General features: G+C 41.0%; 2 protein-coding genes across 2 annotated transcripts in view; one reads left to right on the forward strand and one right to left on the reverse strand.

Moving 5' to 3' along the window:
• The first annotated feature begins 4,693 nt into the window (after window positions 1–4,693).
• On the forward strand, window positions 4,694–20,078 carry pabpc4 (poly(A) binding protein, cytoplasmic 4 (inducible form)). Its single transcript, XM_080413517.1, has 15 exons — window positions 4,694–5,366; window positions 10,576–10,769; window positions 11,168–11,283; window positions 12,814–12,953; window positions 13,528–13,622; window positions 14,128–14,265; window positions 14,367–14,462; window positions 15,075–15,344; window positions 15,961–16,051; window positions 16,319–16,411; window positions 17,103–17,233; window positions 17,619–17,709; window positions 18,118–18,248; window positions 19,183–19,287; window positions 19,994–20,078. The coding sequence occupies exons 1-14, from the start codon at window positions 5,171–5,173 to the stop codon at window positions 19,282–19,284; spliced, it is 1,884 nt and encodes a 627-aa protein (XP_080269643.1). The 5' UTR covers window positions 4,694–5,170; the 3' UTR covers window positions 19,285–19,287; window positions 19,994–20,078.
• A 4,205-nt stretch (window positions 20,079–24,283) lies between these two features.
• LOC308074668 (cytosolic 5'-nucleotidase 1A-like) overlaps window positions 24,284–26,046 on the reverse strand; it is a gene marked incomplete at both ends in the record, with an annotated part of 11,167 nt that continues 9,404 nt past the window's right edge. Inside the window, one exon of the mRNA XM_080414175.1 lies at window positions 24,284–24,628. Within this exon, the coding sequence (XP_080270301.1) occupies window positions 24,284–24,628 (345 nt within the window). The remainder of the gene's footprint in view (window positions 24,629–26,046) is intronic.

Below are 26,046 nucleotides of genomic sequence, written 5' to 3' on the forward strand. Positions count from 1 at the left end.
ACTAAAATGTTAGAAAATAGCAGATCTACAAGCTCACAAGGCGTTGTGAGCTTGTGGATCGGCTATTTTCAAACAGCCTATATAAAACAAGGCTAAAGTGGTTAATGTGTTTTATAATATAATAATTTATATATGCATAGTAACTAAAGTTTTCAAATGATTGTAGTGGATTAAAAGTACAATATTTGCCTCTGAGATGTAGTAGAGTAAAAGTACTGCAAATTTGAAATACTCCAGTAAAGTAAAAACTGTACTTAAGTACAGTACTTGAGTAAATGTACTTAACGCCACTAGTATTGCAGCTTAAACTCAATAAAGAATCTGCAGCCCGTTGCATATAAAGCATCTTAAAGAAAGGGGTTAAAAAGAAATGTCAATAAAACCTTAAAGTTGTGTAATTTTTATTTATAAAATGCATGTGTTAATACAATTGGGGTGGTTGTATTTGGTCTCCCTGCTCTAATATTGAAACATTTATATCCTGTGTCTACGTTGGCTAAGCCGTTGGGTCGCTGTTTCTGGTTTGCCACGGATTTTGACCTGAAGGTCTAATCTGGGGTAGAACAGGAAAGTTAGGTCAGCTTTAAGTTGAAAGCTTAACCAGGAACTACTACATTTGGACAGTTGGCTTTCTCCATAAAGGGCATTCAAACTTAGAACTGCATTACCAACTGAAATCAAAGGAATCAAACAATTCCTGATTATAATATAGGCTAATGTTTTTTGTGATTACCGTAAGTATTTTATTGTACTTATATCCATTGTAGTTTTATGATAATAAAAGCTGTGTATTTTAATTGCTCTGTACATGCCCCAACTAGGAACAAAAGTAAAACTATAGCTATACTCTGTGCAGTTCTGCACTGAAACTATGTTGCGTCGTCCTCTCAAATACAATTCAAACAAACGGGTAATTAATTACAATCTGTTGTTCTCTGCCAGGTGCACAGCCACTTCAAGATCCAACCATACCATGGCACAGTTTGTGCCTTCTGGAAACAAGGATGCAGTGAATTTCATTCTCAACACTTCACGCCTGAAATCTGGGGTGAGTTTGTTGTCTGCATACACTGACCAGTGAGTGTTGCTGACCAGTGAGTTTGTTACCTGCATACATTGACCGAATGTGCTAAATGTGCTTTAATGTGTTAAACATGAACTGGATCTTCTGTCTAAAGGTGTACATCCACTGTAGTGTGGTCATTTCAGACCAGGGCGTCACTGTGGGTTCTAAGTCCTGCAACTACAAGAAAATCCAGTCCAGGTATTTGTAGCTAAAATATACTAAACTATTTAATAATTGTTTTATGAAGCTACTGATTTTAGTGGATTTTATTTTTCAGATGGGAGGAGCTGAGTGATAATGTAACTGTCTGCAACTGCTGTAGATCTAAGTGTAAAGCTCAAACTCATGGGAATTCACACATTGGTCAGTGCAAGTATTTTATTGATTAATGCTATGTAGATGGTTGTACATTGAGTGTTTTCTTCTTGCAAGTGTTCTTCTGACCACTTGATGATTTTGTCATTTCAGATGCCATGGCTTTAGTCAGTACTGGCCCTTTCATTGTAAATGGAGAACCTATGAGACCTCACCCCCCTGCCCCACAACTTGAGAGGAAATTTAACCCTCCAGCCCCAGATGCTGACTCCTATAATTATGTAGACTTCATGCAGTCTGATGAACCAGCTCCTGAAGTGACTAAATACCACACATCAACCTCCCAGTCTGCTTCTGGAGCTCAAGAAGAAACTATCTCGATCCCTGGACCCCACTGGCTTCCTGCTCCAGCTGGTGCATCGGTCTCAAGTCAGGAGGACCCTGCAGCTAGACTGACGCTGCCTGGTCAGGTGCAGGTCACTAATGATAATGCACTTGATGAGATGCCACGTGCTCTGTCAGAGCTGAATACCAATGATGTCACACAACGGAACCCTACAGCCACACGCTACAACTCGCGTCAAAGTCCTCCTTTGAAAGGAATGAGTGCGAAGAGGTTCAATGCCATAGGAAGTGATACTGTAACGAATGGTGTTCCCTTACTGGCAGATGGATGGCTAATCCCTATTCTAGATGGATGGCCAATCCCCCCTCCTCCTTTGCTGTACGGATGGCCGATCCCCCCTCCATATCATGAAATGGCAGCTCGGCGAGAAGAGGGTCTAAAGCGCAGAGAAGAGGCTCTGAGGGCAATGAGGGAAGAATCTCAAAGGAAACGGGTTCTGAGGGAGAGGGAAGAGGCACTGAGGGAAGAATCTCAAAGAAATCAAGACTGGGGCAGACAATCACGGATGCGTGGCAGCCGAGCACTACAAGAGGGCAACGAGCCCTGGCTGGCTGACTTGAACCAGCATGGAAGTGGTCTTAAATTGAAGATCGATGGACTTCATCGGACTGATGCTGAAGTGGGAACAACTGCTGGCGTCCAACCAATCCTCCATTCAAAGCTGCAGTTGGCCACGGGTGCAGATGGGTCTCAGACACTGAGTTATGAGGAAGAGACGGTGAAGCCAGGTGACGGGAACGGGATGACCAGAACATTGGGTAAGGATGACGATGGTGTTGAGAAGAGGACTGTGACGGGGCAGAGGCGACTGCTTTCCATGTTCCTGCATTTGATGAGGTACCATCTGTTGTGGCTACTTTAAAAAAAAAAAAGTGTTTGGGCAATCAGAATTTGGACTATAGTCAAATGTTGCTATTGCATGTTGGTTAATACATCTGTGTCTCTCTCCTCAGGAAACTGGACAGAGGAGAATAAAGGGGATCACCCTAATTGAATACTTGGATTTTAGTACACTTGTTATTGAATGTAAGTTTAAAATAAAGGATTTCATGCTTTCCCTTGGTCCACTCAAATGTTTTTTAACATGATTAGTTTCAATGAAACTAGTCTCATGCTTTGTGAGTGGTGCTCATTCATGTCAAGCATAGATATAGAAACCCTCTGCTGAGCGGCTGCCTCTTATGAGCTTGCCTTCCCAAAAAGGCGCCTGCAGCTACAGATGCCCCAGAGTCTGAGGAGGTGTCTACCTTTTTATGCCTATGCTGTCAAGGACCTCAAATTGAAGAAGGGAGAAGTGTCACATTTTCATGTCAAGGACCTCAAATTGAAGAGCGGAAAATGTGTCCGTGTGTATATATATATATATATATATATACTTTTGGCTCCATATTGGACTCTTAAGTCCTCAGAATCAAGGACCACTTATTGATCAATGTTGTGCAATGGTATTATGAGTCTGTCCTGATTCCATATAGTCCATGAGCCAGACAAGATTTCATTACCGAAAGAGTGGGCAAAACCATACCTATATTAACTTGTTCATAGGGTCAATATAAGTAAATATATGAACCTTTCCACAGGAGTAGCTTTTTCAGTTATCACACATTTTGTTATTCTCCCCATACGTACATGACGGGTGAGAATCACAATTTTAAAAATAGTTATCATAATGAAACTTCCCCAGTTTACTTACATGAAGACAATGATTTATCGTATTACAAGTTTTCTGGTGTTGTGTGTTTAAATATGCAAATTAGGGCATGTTTTCCTATATATTGCCTAATTTCAAAGTGCTTGATGGAACAAATTAAGCATTAACACCATAGAGTTATAATGATTAACGCGTAGAGCATTAAGTGCAAAAGAACTGTGTGGACCAGAAATGATCAGGGGTCCATTGCACCGTTATGTATTTGAAATGTAGTTCTTGACACTGAATTGCATTTGAACTGGATATTGTGTTCACTCAGGGGGGGGGGGGGTGCGCGTGCGTGAGAGTTGTATTTGTAATGTTCATGCTGCTCTCTTGGTCAGGCCACTCTTGGAAAAGAGAGAGGGTTCAGAAAGCATGTCTGTGGCACCGAGAAGTCTAGAAGTTTCATGTTACACAAGATCAGAAATTAAAGTAGGCTATATATTTTTTTACTCAAGATAATGGTGAAATGACACTGTTTATTTTGTCTTGGACCCCCTGGAACCCCACAAGTACCCCCACTTTTTTTGAGAACCACCGTACAGGCACAGCAGTGATTCTCTAAATGTGACCCTTGAGGGGCCCACAGCTATGAGGAACAGTTTAACCAATAACCGCCATATTTTATAGCCATTTTTATTGATTGATTGAATACCTTATTAGCAGTTTGCAAAAAAAATGCACAGGAAAGTGCAGTTCAATACAAGGTCTTCTAAGAGGATTTTAAACGCAAGAAAGCCTATGGCTTGTTTCCATTGGGGTCCTTTGTACTCAATTCACCGAAACATTTAATGACAGACAAATAAACAATACTATGCTGCAAAACATATATAAATAGTTAGAAATCAAATAGAAAAATATGTACAGTGAGGGGGGGGGGCTAGGCTTTGACTTTTAGAGGGGCCATTATTTGGAATAATTTGGAATCATTAAACAAAAAAAATATTCTCTTCCTTCACATGATAAATGTGAACCACAATGGAATAACAGAACTTTATTCCAATACAATGACCCCCCCCCGCCCCTTTTTTTTCTCTTAATGTTTTTGTACTGTAAGCCTACTGTCCCACCCATATGTCGCTGTGGGGAGCTGGGCTGTGTAGTTGTGACGTCCCTTTTAAATGGCATGCTGCTCGGTTTTTTCTACACCAAGTTTGACCCTGTGTTTCCTCTGCTCTGCACACCGCTCTCACTATAAAGACCCCATGCGTTTCTCACGCAGTCTCTTTCCCCGGTCACAAAACAACCGTGAGTGTCTAACTCACCGTTCTTGAAAAACTTAAGAAAAAAAAAAACATAAAAAAATATAAAACTATAAAAAATCTTCATAAAAATAAGTACCGTAATATTAAGATAAAAAAAATAACAAATATAAAAAATAGCAAAATCTCATTTAAAAAAAAAACAAGGAACAGGATAGGCCTCGGGATTTAACCCGAAGTTGGCGTCTAAAAAAGGCAGAATAATTCGGGATATACGCCAAATTATCCCGTTTTTTCCAGGCTTGTCATTCTTTCATTCTTTTAATTCAACAAAACGTGGGAAAACTTCTTCAGGTCGGCGATCGGTTCTGGTTCATCATTAGCTCACATTACGCACGGATCATTTGGTTGTGGAATAATCACCGTTATTTCTCTGGCTTTCGGAGGGGAGAATAGCGCCCGTTTCTACTCAGTGAAGTCCCAGGGATATGAACACGGCGACAGCCGGGAGTTATCCAATGGCTTCTCTCTATGTGGGCGACCTGCATCCAGACATCACGGAGGCTATGCTGTATGAGAAGTTCAGCCCAGCTGGACCGGTGCTGTCTATAAGAGTGTGTCGGGACATGATCACCCGGCGTTCCCTTGGATATGCTTATGTCAACTTCTCCCAACCCGCTGACGGTAAGGAATATACAACCAACCCCACATTAATTCAATATTCATTGATTGATCTCGATCTATGCAGTGGCATTCTGTCAGTGTTGGAAAAAGTGCTCAATTTGTATTCACTTAAGGGAAAGTAGGCTATCAATACTGCAATGTAGAAATACTAGATATTCCCGGAATTCAAAATTGACTTCAGTAAAAGTAGGCCTACAAAGGCATTGGTATCAAAATGTAAAGTTTTCAAATGTATGCAAATATTATGAAAATAGCAGATCTACAAGCTCACAATGCCGTGCGTGCATCCAGAAGCATTGTGAGCTTGTAGATCGGCTATTTTCAAATGGCCGAAATGGGTTAAAGTGGGTAATGTACGTTTTGTGATAATAATCAAAATCTACAAAGTAACTAGTAACTAAAGTTTTCAAATAATTGTACTTGAGTAAAAGTACTATATTTGCCTCTGAGATGTAGTGGGGTAGAAGTAAAAGTACTGAAAATTGGAAATACTCCAGTAAAGTAAAGATACCTCACATTTGTACTTAAGTACAGTACTACTTGGTTACTTTATGCCACTGCCTACCTATTCATGTCAAAAATGTTTTGGTTTGGCACTTGCAGTGCTACTATTACCTTAAGCAGAGTTCAACATTTAACATTATTATTGCCTTATTCTTAAGTGAATGCTAATTTATGCATCATTCAAAGCAAGTGACAGCTGTCAAATGATTGGAAGTGTTCACTGTAAATGCCACTGATGTCATGTTGATTTCTCTATGAATTGAGTACAAAGGACCCTAATGGAAACAAGCCATAGGCTTTTTGGGGTTTTAAATCCTCTTAGCTGACCTTGTATTGAACTGTACCTTCCTGTGCTTTTTTTTGCAAACTGCTTATAAAGTATGCAATCAATCAATCAATCAATCAATCAATCAAACAAACACTAGAAAATGCAAGTGAAGGAAAATCAGTGTTTGCCAATTAAAGTGCACCAAGCTACATTATAAATCCTATTTTATAAATATTGTTAATAGTTCTCTCCTTAAGCCACATTTGACATGAAGGCATTTAGCCAGAGAATAAAGCATGAAAATTGTCATTTTCGAGTAATCATTTGACCCATATAAGTGCATGTCCCAGTTCCTGCATGCTGCAGTATAATGCTAACTTATTAGTATGAGCAACATCAGTCCTTTAGACATGCTCGGTTTGACATGTATGCTATGCTTGACATTGTGTTGAAAACCATGTCCTCTTATGTAGGTACTGTTACCTCACAGTAGAAGTAACACTGCAGTTATTATGCAGTTCAACTTGTAGCAGTTCTTGTCAGCCTAACCCAAAATGACCCATTTCTGCTCCTATTTAAAGGGCCACTAAGGGACAATTCTGTAGTGAAATTAATTCCCCTTGCCCCTTGCTGCTGTACACACAGGAACAGGCACAGGCAGCTGAACAATAACTCTTGTATTTGTCAGCCTGGCATGACATACATGTGTGTCTAATGCAATGATAATATGCTTTGTTTACTCTCAACCTTGCATTTGAATCAGATCACAGCTAAATGAATGTCATATCATTCAGTTTGTTTAATGTGCTACAATGTGATTACTTGTCTGCTTGTTTAGTACACAGGTCATTGAACTGCTGTGTAAATATCCATTCTCAGATGTTGAGTCAACTTAGATAAGTTATAGACTGACTTATGTTGGTAGACATCAATGAAATCCTATCGGGGGTCATGAACTACAAACAAAACAATGCACTATTAGGGCTGATATTATATCGCTACTGTGATATGAGACTAGACATAGTCTGGGATTTTGCATATTGTAATATTGTGATAAGACATAAGTATTGCCTCTTCATGGTAACGCTTGAAGCCATATTTTATACTTCATGTTTAGAAATAACAAAATAGCTTATCCACAAGCCCACAACGCGTGGCATCGCTACGCTATTTGTGAGCGTGTAGATCTGCCTTTTCTTTTTTTAACAGTTTGAAAAAAAGAAGGAGAAAAAAAACATATTACAATATCGATATCAAGGTATGTGGTCCAAAAATATCGTGATATTTGATTTCGTCCATATTGCCCGGCCCTACATTGCACTCCCAGACAAATGTTTAGTTATTTCAGTGCTATTATTAGAAGATGTTTTCTCGGTTTTGGGGACCATGGTATCAAAGCATTGAGCAACAATGGGTGAGTGAGTGCTGCTGTACATGACTTAATCTGCAGAGTCTGTCACCCACCCCCCAAAACACTGTTTACACAGCGTGGGGTTTTTGAGCTGTTGTATCAACATTAAACACCTGTCACGACTTATCTCTGCTCAAGCCCGTTACCAAAACCTGTGGCAATGACTGGGTTACAACTGACGTGTATCCAGAGTGGTGGTATAGAGTGAAGGTAATAAGAGACTGAAGAAACCAAAGAGAGACCATTTGTTGGCAGTTTAGAGGTATAGATATGGGGGATGGTAGCGATTGGGGTATTTGGGCGTTAAATGAAGCTATAGCGCTTGGTTATAGACTCAAGGGCAATACTAAGCTGAAACGCGTATTTACTAGACTACAAATTATAGACTTATATATGGTTGGTGTATATGTTGTATCTGTATTCAGATAAAACTGATTTGTTTCTAGTTGATGTGAGGGCTCCAGATTTCATACCATAGAAAGCGACTAGTCCCAACAGGTTACCATTTCTGTTGGATTCAAATTGTGTCATAACTGTAAACATTTGTAAGATGTGGTGATTCTTGTTGAATGTGTCTCCACAACATCAATGGTAGTGAATGCTCAGCTCACAGTCCATGCCAGCACATACCTCTCACAGGACCCCTCTCTAAATATAGATCCTCTTACAGGCAGCCAAAAATGTGCCTGTACATACAATATCTAAACATTTGAAGTCTTAATAAAAGTCTAGAGAACAACAGATATGGTTATCAGGAGGGTTAGCATGGTTCGCTGTGATCCATTACTTGGGTTCTAAATGATGAAGCAAGAGTTTTAAATGACATTAATATTACGCAAAACCGTTATCATTGTATTGCAGTTGAAGTCTGTGATGTTGTTGTACTTTATCTTTTAAATCAAGAAGCCCTCTCAGAACCTTCCAGAACCAGGCCTGCATGTTTGATTGTCATCACACACACCTTCTCTGAAGCACATTGGTTGTGAAGTACAATTGCGGGGCAAACTGCTGATGCCAGCAGACACAAGGCAGCTCCGTTTTGTTTACCAGACATTTTTAGCTGGAAAGCCTAGTGTGTGTGTGTGTGTGTGTGTGTGTGTGTGTGTGTGTGTGTGTGTGTGTGTGTGTGTGTGGGTGTGGGTGTGTGTTACTGTGGAGTAATTGAACAAAAGGACGCTCACTAGTTGGCATTCGTGCCCAGATGGACATGAGAGCTGACATGAGAGAGAGAAAGAGAGAGAGATTGAGAGAGAGAGAAATACGTACAGTGTATGGATGGAGAAAGAGAGAGAGAGAGAGAGAAGAAGAGGAACAGATAAAGTTGTGTGTTATTACAAATAATGACACTAAACTGGGCATAGAGAGTATTGCTTGGTTCTATGGATCAATGGATACCAGTACTGTATATCTTAGACAATATGTTCTTCCTTGTCTGTTTTTTAAATGATTATTTCTATATAGTGTCAAGAATTCATTCTGTCTATTCAATGAACCAGTAACCCGCCACATATCCCCAAAGCTTTGTCCAGCCTTTGTAAGGCCTGGCGGGGCAGCATGTAGCCCATGGGTGCCCTGAGTGAGAGGACCATGTGCTCGCCCCCTGCAGCTGCCCTGACACTGACACAGCTGCTCCGTGCCACATGGTCTACCACCGTGTTTTACTACCCCCCACGTGTCTCTTGATAAGGGCCAGAAATTGGGATTCTCCAGCATGGCGTGATATGCAAGAGCACCAAGTCTCTGTGTGACATTCCACTGTAGCATTATATTCTATTTTAAGATAGTCGGCAGGAGGATACCTCAGTCTAGTGTTATGTGGTTTACACTCCAAATGTGATGTTTTTAGTTATAATCATAGTTAGAAGAGCTGTGGTATGATATCGTCAGTTTGGTCACTGGTGACTACTTTAACCACTTTAACCCTGGCGATCCTATTTTGGGCATGTTGTCATTATAGGCAAAAAGGTTTAAAATATATCTTTTTTTTTAAATAATTCAAAAGTAGCCCACCTACAGGCTCACAAATTGTCATGATGCGATGCTTTGTGAGATTGTAGAAAACAAGACGTTTCAGCTTAAAAAGCTGCAATCCATAACTTTCATGTCCTACCCAGGTTTTGAAACCTGGGCCTCCAGTGCAAGCGCTGAAATTTCTACTGCTGAGCTAATCCTCAAACAACATTTGGGTAGAAGATAAATTGCATTTTCAGCAAATACATTGCTGTCAACCATTAGTGGTCCTAGCCGACCACAGGATACACATTTCTCAGAAGAGCAGGTAGATCAGCTACAACCACCTCCACTGCAGTTGTGTTAGTTATTGTATTAATTGCAGCATTAAGTGGTTAAAAATGCAAATAATGTGTCGGTGGGTATCAAAGTATATTAAAGCACAGCGTTCATAGACCATGAGCAGTGGTGGAAAGTAACTAAGTACATTTACTTAAGTACTGTACTTAAGTACAATTTTGAAGTATTTGTACTTTACTTGAGTATTTCCAATTTACAATACTTTTACTTCTACTCCACTACATCTCAGAGGCAAATATTGTACTTTTACTCCACTACATTTACTTGAAAACTTTAGTTACTAGTTACTTTTCAGATATAAATTATGATATAATGAAACATACATTAGCCACTTTAAACCTATTTTATACCTAGGCTATTTGAAAATAGCCGATCTACAAGCTCACAACGCGTCGCATTGCGACGCATTGTGAGCTTGTAGATCTGCTATTTTCAAATATTTAGTACTTTTACTTTTGGTACTTTAAGTACATTTTGATGCCAAAACATTTGTACTTTTACTCAAGTAAATTTTTAATTCTGGACTTTTACTTGTAATAGAGTATTTTTTATATTGCAGTATTGGTACTTTTACTTAAGTAAAGAATTTGAGTACTTTTTCCACCACTGACCATGAGTGTGCATGCATATCACTGACAGAGGTGTTTTTAGATACTTGGCACCCTTTTTTTTACCTCTGTGACTGTTGCCCCTCCTCCCCCCCCCCCCCCCACCAGCTGAGAGAGCCCTGGACACCATGAACTTTGACGTGGTGAAAGGGAAGCCAATCAGGATTATGTGGTCCCAGAGAGACCCCTCCCTCAGGAAGTCCGGAGTGGGAAATGTGTTCATCAAGAACCTGGACAAGTCCATCGACAACAAGGCTCTCTATGACACCTTCTCCGCCTTTGGGAACATCCTCTCCTGCAAGGTACCAACGTTAAACACAACATGAGTCATGACTGAAAAAGCCACAAACACTACAGGACACCTTACCTGTGCTTACACTGATTTCTTTTCTTTTTTTTACAATTTACAACTTAGCTCAGTGGTTCTCAAACATCTTCATGCCAAGGAATGTATATGTATCCAAGAACTAAGGAGAAGAGTCTAGGATAGTGTTGGCCAGGCTGTCGTATAGGGACACGTTTCATGCTACGGTTTAAGACAAGAGATGAATGTGTAACTGACAGTATGCATGTGAAGATATGTTATGAATAAGTCATTAATAGAGGAGATTCCATCATTAGCTCTTCCTGAAGGAACTACCGTAGAGGTCGTATGCTCCTCGTTATCCTGTTGAGTGACGTCACGTCTTCTCCTGTCCAGGTGGTCTGTGACGAAAATGGCTCCAAGGGCTACGCGTTTGTTCACTTTGAAACCCAGGACGCGGCTGACCGTGCCATCGAGAAGATGAACGGCATGCTTCTGAACGACCGCAAGGTGTGAGTATCCAATCATCCCTCACAGGGGAGCAGTTTCGGAGGAGGAGTGCACCTCGACCTTCCATTGTTTTAGTCTCAGAGCATCTGTTTTAACCACTTAGACCCTCTAATCTTAGTAAAACGAACCTGAGTTGCACTGTTTCGATAAAAACCAAATCTCTTTGCCAAAAACAGCCGATCTATGGAATGGCAATTTTTGCAGAATATGGATGCTGGGGTTCAAGTGGTTAAAGTTGTCATCCTTTGTTTCATCATCTGGTTCTAACTATCGCTGCTGAAAGAAAATGTAATAAATAAAGAGAAGAAAAAGACATGGATTGTTGCTGCCTGTGATCAAGAGGTGGCGTCGTTTCCCTCAAGGTGTTTAACCACATGACATGTCAATGTATGGTCTAAGTCAAGATATCAACTACAAAGGGAACTCATGACCTTAAAGTATGCAATCACACGATAGTGTTCCTTGCCAACAATAACTAATTACGCATGCATAGCTTGAAAATCAATTCCTGTTGGCCGGGGACACCGTCATCATACTACAGTATAGTATTAATAGTAGTGGTAGAGTATAACTCTGGCTTCATGGCGACGACAACGCCCGAACTACCTTATGTTCCATCAGAATGACATGAGATGTGGTTAGAAAAGGGGTATATTATTTGTGTCTATGTAACTTGTTCATCTGTTGTCATGCCTTGTTATTGTCAGTCTTGCATTGTTGTTGAGTGATAAGTTTTTTTTTTTTGTACTGGTGTGTGAATAATACAACTAACAAGCAGAGTTCTTACTTGGAGCAGCATTACAAAAAAAACCTGACAAAAACAAACTTGAACGTGAACGTACATAACAAAAAGACTCTTTTTCTACCAGATGTGTTTTTGTGTGTCCATCTGTCCACCTGCTGGTTTCGCCTGCCTCAGAGTGTGTGTGTGTGTATAACCAAGCTTGTGTGTTTTAGTGATGGATCGAAAGCAGGAATGCAATACTGGATGGCGGATTGGGAGAGGTCGTCGTAGCAAGGTATATAAGACCATTTGGTCGTCCTCAGCTTTCCTTTGTCCTGCGGGCCTCTTTCCCTTCATCCCCTTCCCATCAACCTCCTCACCAAGTCTTGGACCAGGAACTAAGATGGTCGTCACTGTGCTCTCTCTGTGTAGCATGCCTATACTTATTTGCCTGCCTCTGGTGATATTATTAACAGCAGTTACATGGTCGTTCATCGTTTAAATCCTGAGTCTCATACAGAGTTGTGGCTGTGAATGTCTCGTGAATGTTGTCTTTATTTTTTGTTATTTTCTTTGCAATGGAATGGAAGTACTTGTAACTGGTGTTGCGTGGTCAGGTCTCCCTCTGTGTCAGTGTGGTGAACGCCTACCCGTCCTCGGATGCCTGATTAAAGCCAGTCTCTTTAGATTGAAGATGGAAGTCAGAGAGATGAGTTCTGCTTCATCTTGCTCTTGTTGTTCCAGACTGTTTTTATTTTTGATATTTTTCTGTAAGAATGTGTGTTTGCCTCTCTGCCCTCGTCTTCAGGTTCGTGGGTCGTTTCAAATCTCGCAAGGAGCGTGAGGCGGAACTGGGGGCAAGAGCTAAGGAGTTCACCAATGTCTACATCAAGAACTTTGGTGATGACATGAATGACGAGAAGTTGAAGGAGGTGTTCGACAAATACGGTAAATTGAATGAATATTTTGCCTTTTTTCAACACCATCTCCATCCATGGGTCCTCGCTAATTCTCACTATGGGATGGTGCCATTTTTGTCTACAGTTTCAAGCTCTCTGTGTCTCAGAGGTTGTCACCTGTTTAGGTTCATAATACTGACACCTAGTGGACATATTAAGTAGCGTTTCTTCCATAAACCTGTAGTGTAATATTGTTTTGTTAAAACAGAAAGGCTTTTGTGAAAAAGTTAAAGCGCTATGTTCAAATACTAATCATTGCCATGAGTTTATTCAATAACAGGGGTCCCCCTGTCTCTACGGCTCTTTAAAAAACAGAGAATGTTGTTTTCCTAATGTTTCATTTTCCAGTTGTTGTTTTAAGTAGAACAAAGGGCAGCCAACAGTGTGCACTCTGTACAGTTCTCATGTCGGTTAAGCCTTCGATTTGACATGTCTGTAAGTAAAGATGAGAAGGAATGACTGTTTTTATTGGGAGGTTCTGTGGACGGTAGGGCTGTAACTATCGCTAGCTAAAAAGTTTGGGAAACGCTGCTGTAAACGCTGTTCCTCTGTGACCGCTGCAGGTAGAACCCTCAGTGTGAAAGTGATGACAGACCCCACTGGCAAATCCAGAGGCTTTGGATTTGTGAGTTACGAGAAACACGAAGATGCCAACCAGGTATTGTACAATAGCTGCAATGGAGTTATGGATATACGTTTTTCCTCTGAGCTTTTTCAATACACCCCTGTACCTTGCTGCATCCATGTTAGCAGCGCACCTTGTCTTTTTACATGTTCATGACTCCGTATGACTGGGTTATAGTAAAAGGGGCTTTGGCCCAGCATGTAAACATAACCAGTAGTGGAAGAAGTACTCAGATGTTTTACTTAAGTAAAAGTAGCAATACCACCATGTAGAAATACTCTGTTAGAGGTTAAAAGTACAAAAGTATTAGCATCAAAATATAATTACATTTGTAAACAATTGTAAAAGTATAGCCGCAGCCGTAAAACACTATATATATATACTATAAATTAAGCATAATACTTACACATACTGTACCGTGCCTGTAACAGGTACGGTATAGTTGTTTTGCAGTGGAAAAAGCATTACTTGTTAGGGTGAGGGTTAGTCTCTGTTTGTCTCTCATAATTCCACCGTATTGTTATGAACACATCCACAGGCTGTGGAAGACATGAACGGCATGGAACTCAACGGTAAGACTGTGTTCGTTGGCCGTGCTCAGAAGAAGATGGAACGCCAGGCGGAGCTGAAGAGAAAGTTTGAGCTGCTCAAACAGGAAAGAATCAGCCGTTACCAGGTCAGCAGAAACTCTGTGTTGTTAAATACAAAATTGTTTTGTTTTTTGAAACGTGTGTGTATTCACAGTGTAGATCATGACTGTTTGGGCTTTGTTTTCAGGGAGTTAATCTTTACATCAAGAACCTGGATGACACCATAGACGATGAGAAACTGCGTAAGGAGTTCTCTCCGTTTGGGTCCATTACAAGTGCTAAGGTGTGTAATAGCAGTGTTGTGACATCGTAACGCCATATATAAGTTTATTATTAGTTACATAGTTACAGTGAAGATATCCAGATGTTGTTTTAATCAATATGTTTTTATTCAAGAGCCTTAACCACAGTAATCCTGGTGCCAAAAATAGCCTAAAGGCCTATTATGCTTAATTTATACATGTCGTATGCCAGTGTTGTGCAGTGAAAATAGGTAACAATATGTTGTGAGTGTGTAGATCAGCTATTTCCGTTGTATTACCATGTAAGTCTTAAGTGGTTAAGCCACAAATAAATGAAACCCTCCCCACACTCACTCACTTCCCAAACCAACAGGAAGGACGGAGGGAAAGATTTTACATTAATTATAATCCGTAAAAGTTTATTGAAAAGGGGATCTAGGTGGCGCAGAGCTAAAACACTCACCCACCATCGCAGGAGGAGGAGATATTTAACTTTTGAGTGCGATCCTACTTTGTGGTCTCATAGAATTCTAAGGACTATGCACAGTGGTGGAGCAAGTGCTTTCAAGTTTATCCTCTGATCGGCAGCACTCAAAACCATTTTGACAAATGTGATGTTGTGATCCGGTTCTAAAGTGATGTCTGTCTTCTAGGTGATGCTGGAGGAGGGCCGTTCCAAGGGCTTTGGTTTCGTGTGCTTCTCCTCCCCTGAGGAGGCCACCAAGGCTGTGACAGAGATGAACGGCCGCATCGTGGGCTCCAAGCCCCTCTATGTGGCTCTCGCCCAGCGCAAAGAGGAACGCAAAGCCCACCTCACCAACCAGTACATGCAGCGCATCGCTGGCATGAGGGCAATGCCGGCCAACGCAATCATTAATCAGTTCCAGCCCGCCAGTGGCTACTTCATGCCAGCTGTGCCACAGGTGTGTGTGTGTGTGTGTGTGTGTGTGTGTGTGTGTGTGTGTGTGTGTGTGTGTGTGTGTGTGTGTGTGTGTGTGTGTGTGTGTGTGTGTGTGTGTGTGTGTGTGTGTGTGTGTGTGTGTGTGTGTGTGTGTGTGTGTGTGTGTGTGTGTGTGTTTGTTTACATGAATTTAAAACATTTCATTAATATACAATATTCCAGTCCAAACATGATTATTGTCATCTTCCAAATCCGGTGTAGTCTTTTAAGTTAAATTTAATTTGTTTTACGTGGACCTCACAACAACATTGGAGTAGCATACATTTATGCGCAAGCGCCAGATCCATTGTACTGTTGGGTTTTAGTGAGATACATAAAACAAGGCAAGAGAACAAGGCACACATAGAGTTGTGCAAACCTGAGCTGCAGCACCCTCTGGTGGGCAGAGTGACATATGCAGTAAGCCTCATTACAATAGCTTTGCAGCTCAACTAATAAAGATAAGATAACCAAAGAAACAAAACACTGGAAAAAAATATAAAGAAGGTCTCACATTGTCCATAAGGCGCTGCAATGTAAGCATTATTGTATAAAATCACAATATTAGCTTTTTAATATTGTGTTTGCATGTCACCCAGGCCCAGAACAGAACCACTTACTATGCACCCAATCAGTTGGCACAGATGCGGCCCAACCCTCGTTGGCAACAGCAAGGTGGTAGAGGTCAAGGTCAGTGAGATCATATGATTATTAAACAAATCTCTCTTTGACATAAACCATGTGTGATGTATTCTATATAGTATGTGGTATTTTAATGCACTCTAAAGCCCTATTTATACTTCATCGTACGATGGTGTCGCACACCGAAAATAGCATGTTCAAGCTCACAACGCGTTGAGGATGCAACGCGTTGTAAGCTTGTACATCTGCTATCTTCGGTGTGCGACACCATCGTGCGACGGAGCATAAATCGTGCATTACTCTACCTCTCCCAAGGATTCCAAGGAATGCCAAACACCTTACGCCAGCCAGGTCCACGTGCCAACATGAGACACATGGCTCCCAACAGCAGTTCCCAGGGCCCAAGAGGTGTGTCCTCCATCTGTATCAGTTTCGGACTCGAATGCTGAATTCACACCAGCAGCAGTATCGATTTCTACCATTGCGCTTTCCCGCTAAATGGGTGTGTAAAACATTTGAACGACCCACATTCGTTTGAACGTCTAGTCCAGGCTTTGTCAGTCCACGCTTTTCTGGCTCCACCTCCTACTGCAGCAGGGAAAGCAGCGGTTGCTCCTCACCATAAAAAACCCATGGAACTTCACCGCTTTCTCCAAAACGTGGAAGTGACATACCGCTGCTGGTGTGAATTCGGTGTAATGTATCAGTGAGAATTGTCCTGGATCAGCCGTAGACTGTAAATGTTAAAATACTGTATGAAAACGTATACTTATTCCTGTCAAGTTCATCTGTTTGTTGTACAAAGTTTATGCAAACTATGATTTTTATGGGATTACATTGATTATCAGCTGGTTGATCTAAGAACGAACCCACCTGGCGGATGGGTGGATGACCAGATGTGCATCGCCCACACAATCGCAATCCGGTTCGATTGTGATGGGAGAGAGTATCTCTCCATTGAATTAAATAAATAACTCTGCTCTCTGCTGCCTAAATAAATCAAAGCAGAAAGGAAAACTCAAGTGATTCAGGTAAGAGTCAGTCACGCCATACAAGACATAGTGTGATATCTGCCCCTTATCCCCCTCCCAACCTCTAGGTGCTGGCCAGTCCATGGGCCCCCGCCCCTCCATGGGAGTCCCTGGCCCCCGGGCCATGCCACCCTACAAGTATGCCACCAGTGTCCGTAACCCCAACCCCCAGGTGGTGCAACCTATTGCCTTGCAGCAGGTATGTATGGTTTAAAGCAGTTGTACGCCAGTGGGGGGGGGGTTATGCCCCATTTTGGTTCATTAGATTGTCAAAAATAAATGTTTTATAAGGCGAAAATAGCAGATCACACGGAACGTGGTGTGAGCTTGTAGATCTGCTATTTTCACTATTTGCTGAACGAGAAGTATTTAGGGCTCAAGTGATAACATGTCTGAAAAAAACGTGTGTAAAAAGTGCGTGTGTACATGTGTGCGTGCATGTGCACTCACATGTGGGGGTGGGATCCAAGAAAAAAAAAATTGGGAACCACTGGTTTTAAAGAACAGTCACATCATTCATTTCCTTCCTCAATGTTCAATACCAATCATGTTCCTCGTGGTTTTCCCTCCTCTGTGTGTTCCAGACTCAGCCAGCTGTGCACGTTCAAGGTCAGGAGCCTCTCACAGCCTCCATGCTGGCTGCCGCACCTCCACAGGAGCAGAAACAGATGCTGGGTAAGTGTTATACAAAGTATAGTACGCAGGATCTACAAGCTCATAGCGCAGCACCGAGTGCCGCGCTATGGGCTTGTATATCTGCTATTTCTGAATAGCCAAAGTATAAAATATGGTTAAAGTGGTTAAAATGATTGTGAAGCTATATTAACTGATTTAGCTGGGGACCCCCTGGACCCCCCAAGAACCCCTGGGGGTCTCCAGACCCCACTTTGAGAACCAATGCATTACAGAATATATACTACATTACAGAGAACATTACACAAAGTATAGTGTAGTTAGTAGATTAAAGAGTGTCTGAATTGGTCAAACTTTTGGAGCTTGGCCTAGCAAAGTTTTCAATCATGAGATTAATTTTGTATCTTTAATCCATGTATCCGTCTCTCGTTTTGTCTTCCTTACAAACAGGCGAGCGTCTGTTTCCTCTGATCCAGTCGATGCACGCCAGCCTGGCGGGGAAAATCACCGGCATGCTGCTGGAAATCGACAACTCTGAGCTACTGCACATGTTGGAGTCACACGAGTCTCTGCGCTCAAAGGTATCTCATCTTCGTCGTCACTAATACCATCAATATTGAGCGATTGATTTTATTTAAAGTCCAATACAACTTCTTGGTGCACAGCCCATCTGGACTTATAAGACATTACACACAGTGATCAGAACATCATTTAAATTCATAATGCACCATGCTGTATATACCGGTATGTACACACAGTAAATTCACATTGCACCCCTTGCAGACTGTACACATCATCATGACATTATACATGTTTTTGTTTAGTTTTTTGGATACCTGGAAATTCAATTTCAGCTTCGCCCAGCTGATGCTTATGATGAGCGCTCGGGGGGGGGGGGGGGGGGGGGGGCAGTTAGGGGTGTTGTTTGATGTGTTGTGTTGTGTTGTGTTGTCATGTGTTGGTTAGATTTGATGTATAGATGGGTTTCCTGTTTGTAAACATGAGAGGATGATGCGCGCGCAGTGGCGGGATGAGCCTGTAGAGGGCGCTATTACCCGCAGCAGCTCTGGCCATTGTACATTCAGAAAATAAATGGTCTTCACCAGGTTTAATGAAAGTAGATTAAATGATGCAGTTTGTAATATCTTCTTTACTCAATAAAAATGATTTGTCGAAAGTTGGATCTGTTTGTATATAATAGCAGCATTATGCCTATTATGCCTATAATAGCAGCATTATGCCTATCTAAATCCCGAAAATAACGAGAGAGTGAATGGCGCTTCCGGTTCGTTCTCCCCCGCGCATGCGCAGATTGCGCACTCTGCTCTGTGATGACGTCGCGCGGAAACCCATCTATTGTGTTGTCGTGTTGTTATGTGATCTTGTCGATCGGCTATTTTCAGCGAAGATATTTAATGTAGAGCGAAAACCAAAAATACACTAGTATAGAGCCCTGAGGGACTCCGCTCAACAACGTATGGGGTTTATGTGTTAATGGATTGTGTTGTTGTGTAGGTGGAGGAGGCGGTTGCCGTGCTGCAGGCCCATCAGGCTAAGAAGGACGCCACCCAGAAGGTCAGCGGCATCACCACAACCACGGCTGCTGCTACCTCCTGATGTGTAAGAGATGCTCTATTTCATTTGATTATGGAGTGATTTATCGATCTGGAATCCAGACTGACTCGCTGCGGTCAGAGCTTGGTCTTTTCACCTTTAGCTTCCCAGCCTGGGAAGCTTCCGTTTGAGCCTCATTTCCGAACGTCACCTGTTACGTTTAGGCACGTCATTGCTGATTGCATAGTGCTCAATGAATCACAGTACTGAAGGAAGGGAAGTGACTTGAAGTGAATTTTACATTGGAAGGCTATGGTCCTGCCCCGCCCCATAGACCAGTCAGGATCCTTGGCGCCTGTGTGATCAAAACCTTCAAATAGGAAGACTCCCAGACAGAGAGGCAAAGTGAAAAAAACAAAACGCTGAATGGTAGTGAATCAGCCTGGATTCCTTCCAGGCTATGATATATTTACTTGTTATGGCGAGACCCCAATTGCGCGTGTGCGACACTGGCGTACAACTAAGTATAACATATAACATAATATATAAATCACTCTTAAAACCCCCTATTCTTAGTAAAACAGAGTTACAACTGTAATTGGACCGCTTTTTTTCTCGTCTACGCCAAATCTCTTCGCCAAAAATAGCCTATCTACAAGCTCACAACACGTTGTGTAGCGGCGCGTTGTGAGCTTGTAGATCTGCTATTTTTGAGTAATGTTCCACCAGAATATGATATGTATAATGATATAATGTTTGTTTGTTGTTTCAGGGCGCGGCAACGGGGAGAGAAGAACACTGCACTGGCTCCAGTCACCAGACACCTCTCCAACAAAATACACAAAAAAAAGAAAAACTGTTTAAAAAATGAACCTGAACATTTTGAAAAATATTACAGTACTTAATTTTCTTAGTTCTGTAATAGTTTTAAACTGAACACCAAAAGCAATAATGCAAATGAGGGGCTTCTCTTGATTCAAGGCCCCTCATTTTGTGGCTAAGGAGAGACCCTTTTTCTATCAGGAAAATGAGTTTCGCTCTATTTCTTTGTTTGAAAGTTTTTAGTTTGATTTGATTTGAATTGATGGATTCCTCCACCCCATCATGTTATCATGGATGTGTGGTATTCTCAATAAAGGGATGATCAAAGATAACACTGTTTTATTGTATTGTATTGTTAGTTTTAAATGGTCACATGGATGGGCTGCGTGCATTTTCAGAGCTTGCTTATTTTAATGATCAATCGATAGTGTTCCGGTTTGGATCAATTGAACCAACATAGTATACTTAAGTTCTTACTTATTGGTATCACTAGGAAAACACATTCCCCCCAAAAAGAATTACATAATGAGGCGGTATAGGAAATGCAAATATGTATTTAATTAATTTTGCATTATTAAAAGTAATTCATAGAAAATAATGAGCATGAGCGTGAAAGAATAGGTAGCACAGATAAAGCTCTGATCACACAGTTCAATTTGTTCATTTCAATTCAAAGTGTGCAAGCTTTTGACGCCCTCTACTGTCGACAATGGTCTGGATTCACAAGAAGCAAACGTTTCAGTGTATAGCATTTCCAGCTCGAGACCAAAAGGAGAACATTTTATTGGTATCTCAAATTGGGGACTCAAACGTACAAAAATACATTATGAATTAATCACTTAAACAAATTAATTTTTTTAAATGAAAGATTTGTTTGTGATCATCCAAAATCGTGTACTTTATACAGTACTGCTTGCTTTGTGGTTCTCAACCTTCTCAGCCTGCGAACCTCAAAATAATCATATTTGAACTGGGGACTCCCTGACAAGCATTTGGAATTGTAGGAGTTGAGGCATTTAATGTAGTTTGACTCGGTTCCACAGATAAATATTGTGAAAATAGCTGATCTACATGCTCACAATGCAGAGGCACAACGCCTCTGCATTGTGAGCATATAGATCGGCTATTTTCAAAATGTTAATATTTTCTCAGGTAATATTTCACAATTTAGCCAATGTTTGAACATTTTTATAGTATAGTTTGTTGATTACTTCTGACGCACTAATAGTAGTACTTTTTTAAGGTCGTAAATTGTCACTTTAGAGATGTGCATGTACCCTGTATACACTTACACTGTATGTTAGTTTGTTTACTGTTGAGTGAGAAAACAATGTTGCACATTAAGCAAATAATCTGGGGACCCCCCAAGTACATTTGGGGACCCCCCTGGGTCCCCACATGACCCACAGGTTGAGAACCACTGCTATAACACACTATTAAGACTTGAGAACAGTGAATTAAAGTCAGCCGTAGTTAATACAAACATTCTGTATTCTAAATGTGTAAGTCATCAAGAGAGGAAATGTTACGCCCCAGCCAAGGGGAAACCTACTGTAGGCACAACATGTTAAAGTGGGACTACGCTCTTTCCATCTCCCACGAACGGATGTTCAGCCTTTTTATGGGTTTTATTAAAAAGCCAGTGACTTCGGAGTGGGCTCACAGTCAAAAGAATAAACAAAAGGAGCTAAACATAAACTTACCTAGTCAAATCAAAAAGGAACCAAAAGACAAATATAGTTTGGAGAAAGACCTTTCAGGACTTGTGGCCCTCACAGGTATAGGCCTATAGTTATGCCATGGCTACAGACACTATGGATGGAGGGTATTTGTCATCCTCACATAACGAGGTGTGTAGGGATGGCAGTACACGCACGCACGCACGCACGCACGCACGCACGCACGCACGCACGCACGCACGCACGCACGCACGCACGCACGCACGCACACGCACACACACACACACACACACACACACACACACACACACACACACACACAGCTCCAGCTCAGCAGCTGAAACGATGAGTTCCCAGATTGTTTGACTTTTCTGTATCCATATGCAGTGGTGGAAACTGGAAAGTACTCAAGTACTGTACTTGAGTAAAATTTTTAGGCATTTATACTTTGCTGTAGTATTTCCAATTTTCAATACTTTTACTTCTACTTCATTACAGTACATCTCAGATGCAAATATTGTATTTTTACTCCACTGCAATTATTTGAAAACTTTAGTTACTAGTTACTTTGTAGATTTAGATTATTATTACAAAATATACTATATATTCAGCCCTATACATTTCGGCCATTTGAAAATAGCCGATCTACAAGCTGGAGATCTGCTATTTTCAAAAGGTGTTTATGCATTTATACATTCTGCATAGTGGGTACTTTTACTTTTGTACTTTAAGTATATTTCGATACCACAGAGTATTTCTACATTGCAGTATTGATACTTTTACTTGAGAAAAAAGTGTTTTTTCCACCACTGTCTGTATGTAAACATTGTGTAACAATGTATGTTTAGCCATAGCCTGGCAAAGATAATACATAGGCCCATTATCAGTTATGCTTGTGAGTTATTAGCATATTAGCCTGACTTTACATATAGTTTCTATTTTTTTCTTTTTTTACATGGGCGTGGCTAACGATTCAGGGGCTGGACCCAGGCAGTGTGCTGTGCCTGTTCAATGTTTATATTTTCAAGTGATATAGCGCCACCCTTTGGCCAATATTTTTTAGTCAGTGTTTTTATGTTGCATGCAGCATAAAAAGAGGCTTGTACCATCCATGACTACCATCACGTTATTATGATGCGCCGATGATGACCATGAAGAAACGCATTAGCAGGTAGGCTACAGCATTGCTACTATAAATGGGAGAGAGTACAATTAGACAATTGGAAACACCTGCCAATCAATTAACCCTGGCACTGCTCTATATTAGTCACTCCCCATGGTTCCACTAGAGTTCACAGAATTGCTAATAAACAGGTTACATTTCGGAAAAGTAAAAGATTGGCTTTGTCTCATGCCAATGGTCATTGCCCTTGTGCCAGTTCAGATCAATGGTCAGCACACTGAGGAGACAAATGAAGGACAGAAGGAAGGATAGAGAATTCTCATTTCATAGCAGGATTTCACAAATTCCTATATGTTTTAGTTTTGAGGTTTTATTGTGTGTAGATTAACGGCCAAAAGATAAACTTGAGTTACTTGACTTTTACCAAATGGGACCAGAGGCTATTCAAATTAACATGTTTACCGGGGACTCCAAAAATGACCACTTTCTTTATAACTTTTATTATAAAGCATAATGTTTATATATCTGTACTTTTGACTCAGTACTTTAAATGTCCAATACATTCAAGACAACAATCAATCAGCCACAATAAAACCAAAGAACAAACAAGTAGGCCTACCACTGTATCAAGTAGTCCTACAGTAAAGTATCAACAACATAATTTCCAGAGAAACTTATACACTCTTAGACAAAATTACAGACAAACATTTCAAATAAATAAAAAGTCACAGTGTCTGGGAAGCTTTGTCTGTAGAGAACATGGCTTTGGGGCCACAAGTTGCTGATCCCGGGCACCGCCAACTCTGCATATGAGTTGTATGGTTTGGTTGGGCAGTTAAAGTACTGGGAGTTGATGGTAGGTGATGCGCTCCACCTCAGCAATCCATCTCCCAGCCACTCCGACCTACTGCTATCAAAGCAGTAGGTCAAAGTGTCACTTTGCTAAGGAGCAGTGTCTCCGATGACAGTCCCATATGATTCAGTATCATTATTTATATTATGGCATTTACCTGGATAAATCTTATAATTAAATTAATGAATTCATATAAATGTAATTAATTTTTGACATTTTGTGGAGTTTTATTATTTATGTGAAAATCAGTATCTCCCTTTTCTTCAACAACTGTTTAACCTTACAGGATATGATGATGATGGCCGCAAATTAAATGCGATAATTTCCTGCTTTTTTGGGGGGATTAATGCTTTTTATTGCTTTTCAATTTTGGACAAATACATAATGTTAAACGGGCGTAAACAAACCTCTTGGACAGAATATGTACCAATACAAGCAATATCATACAAACCGTTGTATTTGTATGCTGTGATTTGTTAGTTAATACCTAATGTCATCCAAGGATTTACAGATCACAATAACAGTAAATTAACAATCTATGGCTTTCATAAAAGGGACATTATAGCATTGACAATACTCCCTTGTTTATTCTTGTTTCTTTTGGGGTCGTCTTTGAGCTATCCCATAGGGCACGTGGCACGCCACAGTACCCATCTCCACTGCCCCTTCCACGTGGAACATCTGATCGTCGAAGAAGATGTGTGGCCTGATCTTCTCCAGCATGGGACCCTTGGGGGCTCCTGCCAGCAACAGGGCTTCATCGATCTCCAGACCCCATGACCGCAGAGTTTTTAGCGCCCGGGCGCCTGAACTGGCCGCACTACGAGCTGTCACCAGGTAGGTGCGAATGGGGCATTCCAAGCGCTGGCCTTTGTCATAGAACTTCTTCTGAAGCTTTCCTAAAGCCTCCAGGAAGCACTTCAATGGTCCCTGGAGAAATAAAACAAAACAAGACAAGACACAGAGACTAATAACGATGTGGCTTCCCTGTGCAATTGAAAAGGCTTTCAGACTGTAAGCTAAATTAATTAGCAGTAGGCCTAGTGTATGATTGTTGTGGGAGTATTGATTTCATTTCATCCTTTAACATTGGGCTTCATTGATATGCATGTACAGTATGTTTTGATTTATTTGATTTGCACAACATTTTTTGTATGCATTTACAGGACATGTTAGTTATTTCCGAGGGAAACATTATGTGATAGTTGTTGTGCCGGTGAGGGAAGAAACCCTGGGGGGCTTATGTGAGAACCTCACCGTTTACATTACATATAATAAGAGTTATTTGATATTAAAAGCAAAGACGAACAGAAAAAAAGAAAATATAAAAAGTATATACATATACCTAAGATAAAGGGTATAGGACAACTGATACAAATAAAAGTACAAGACTGAGCAGAAGAGAAAACAAAACAAAAACATAAAGTATTGAACAAAGCAAAACAATTATGCTGTTACATATTCATGTGAATATAAGGATTAAATTATTTGGAAGCTGGTCTAGTTTTCCGTTTGGGTATTTAATGTACTTATTAGGCTTCTTTTATAGGTAGGTAGGGAGGATGTGGTAGCCACCAAACTGAAATGGGCATTCCATAATGAAACTCCTTTGTACTTGATGGCGTACTGCCCCCTATTGGTGGTACATAGTGGGACGTGCAGTTGGTTTGCTTGCCTAGTTGGATGTGGGTGAAAGCTAGAATCTGGCTGGAAATGCAGTTTGAAATGATCTGGGAGGTGGGTGTATTGGTATTTAGTTTTATATACGAATAGACATGATTGGAGTACATTTATATTAAAGATTGTTAGTATATTGAGTGTTGAAAAAAGGGGTGAGGAAGGCTCCCGTGGACTAGAATTTGTGGCTAATCTGACAAACCTTTTTTGCAGTATAAATAATTTATGGTAAACCTTTTTTGTAGTATAAATAATTTATGAAGGATAGGTACTAGCCCATACAATATTACAGTAGGTTATTTCTTATAATTTTTATCCCACGATTTTTGTAAGTGATCCTGGGCGCTACACCAGCCCTACACCAGTCCCCCACAGCCTGGGGAGGCCAGGGCCGAGCTCATGCTTCCTTCAGTGCATGAGAGCCAACTGACCTTCTTGTCACCTGACAGGGGAGAGTTTTCCTGGTAGGACGTAGCGCGTGGAAGGAACACGTTATTCCAACCAGTTCCTTTCCCCTCCATCAGGCGCCCTGGCTGTCATGGGGGAGGCGGTATAGTGACCAGGATTACTACATGTTTTTGTGAGGGTATTAACTACCCTGGGAGACACGGGGAGAACATGCAAACTCCACACAGAGTAGGCCCTTTCGCCAACCCCACCTAGGGTATGGG

The sequence above is a fragment of the Gymnoscopelus braueri genome (genome assembly GCF_963280865.1).
Source record: "Gymnoscopelus braueri genome assembly, chromosome: 19".
Lineage (NCBI taxonomy): Eukaryota > Metazoa > Chordata > Actinopteri > Myctophiformes > Myctophidae > Gymnoscopelus > Gymnoscopelus braueri.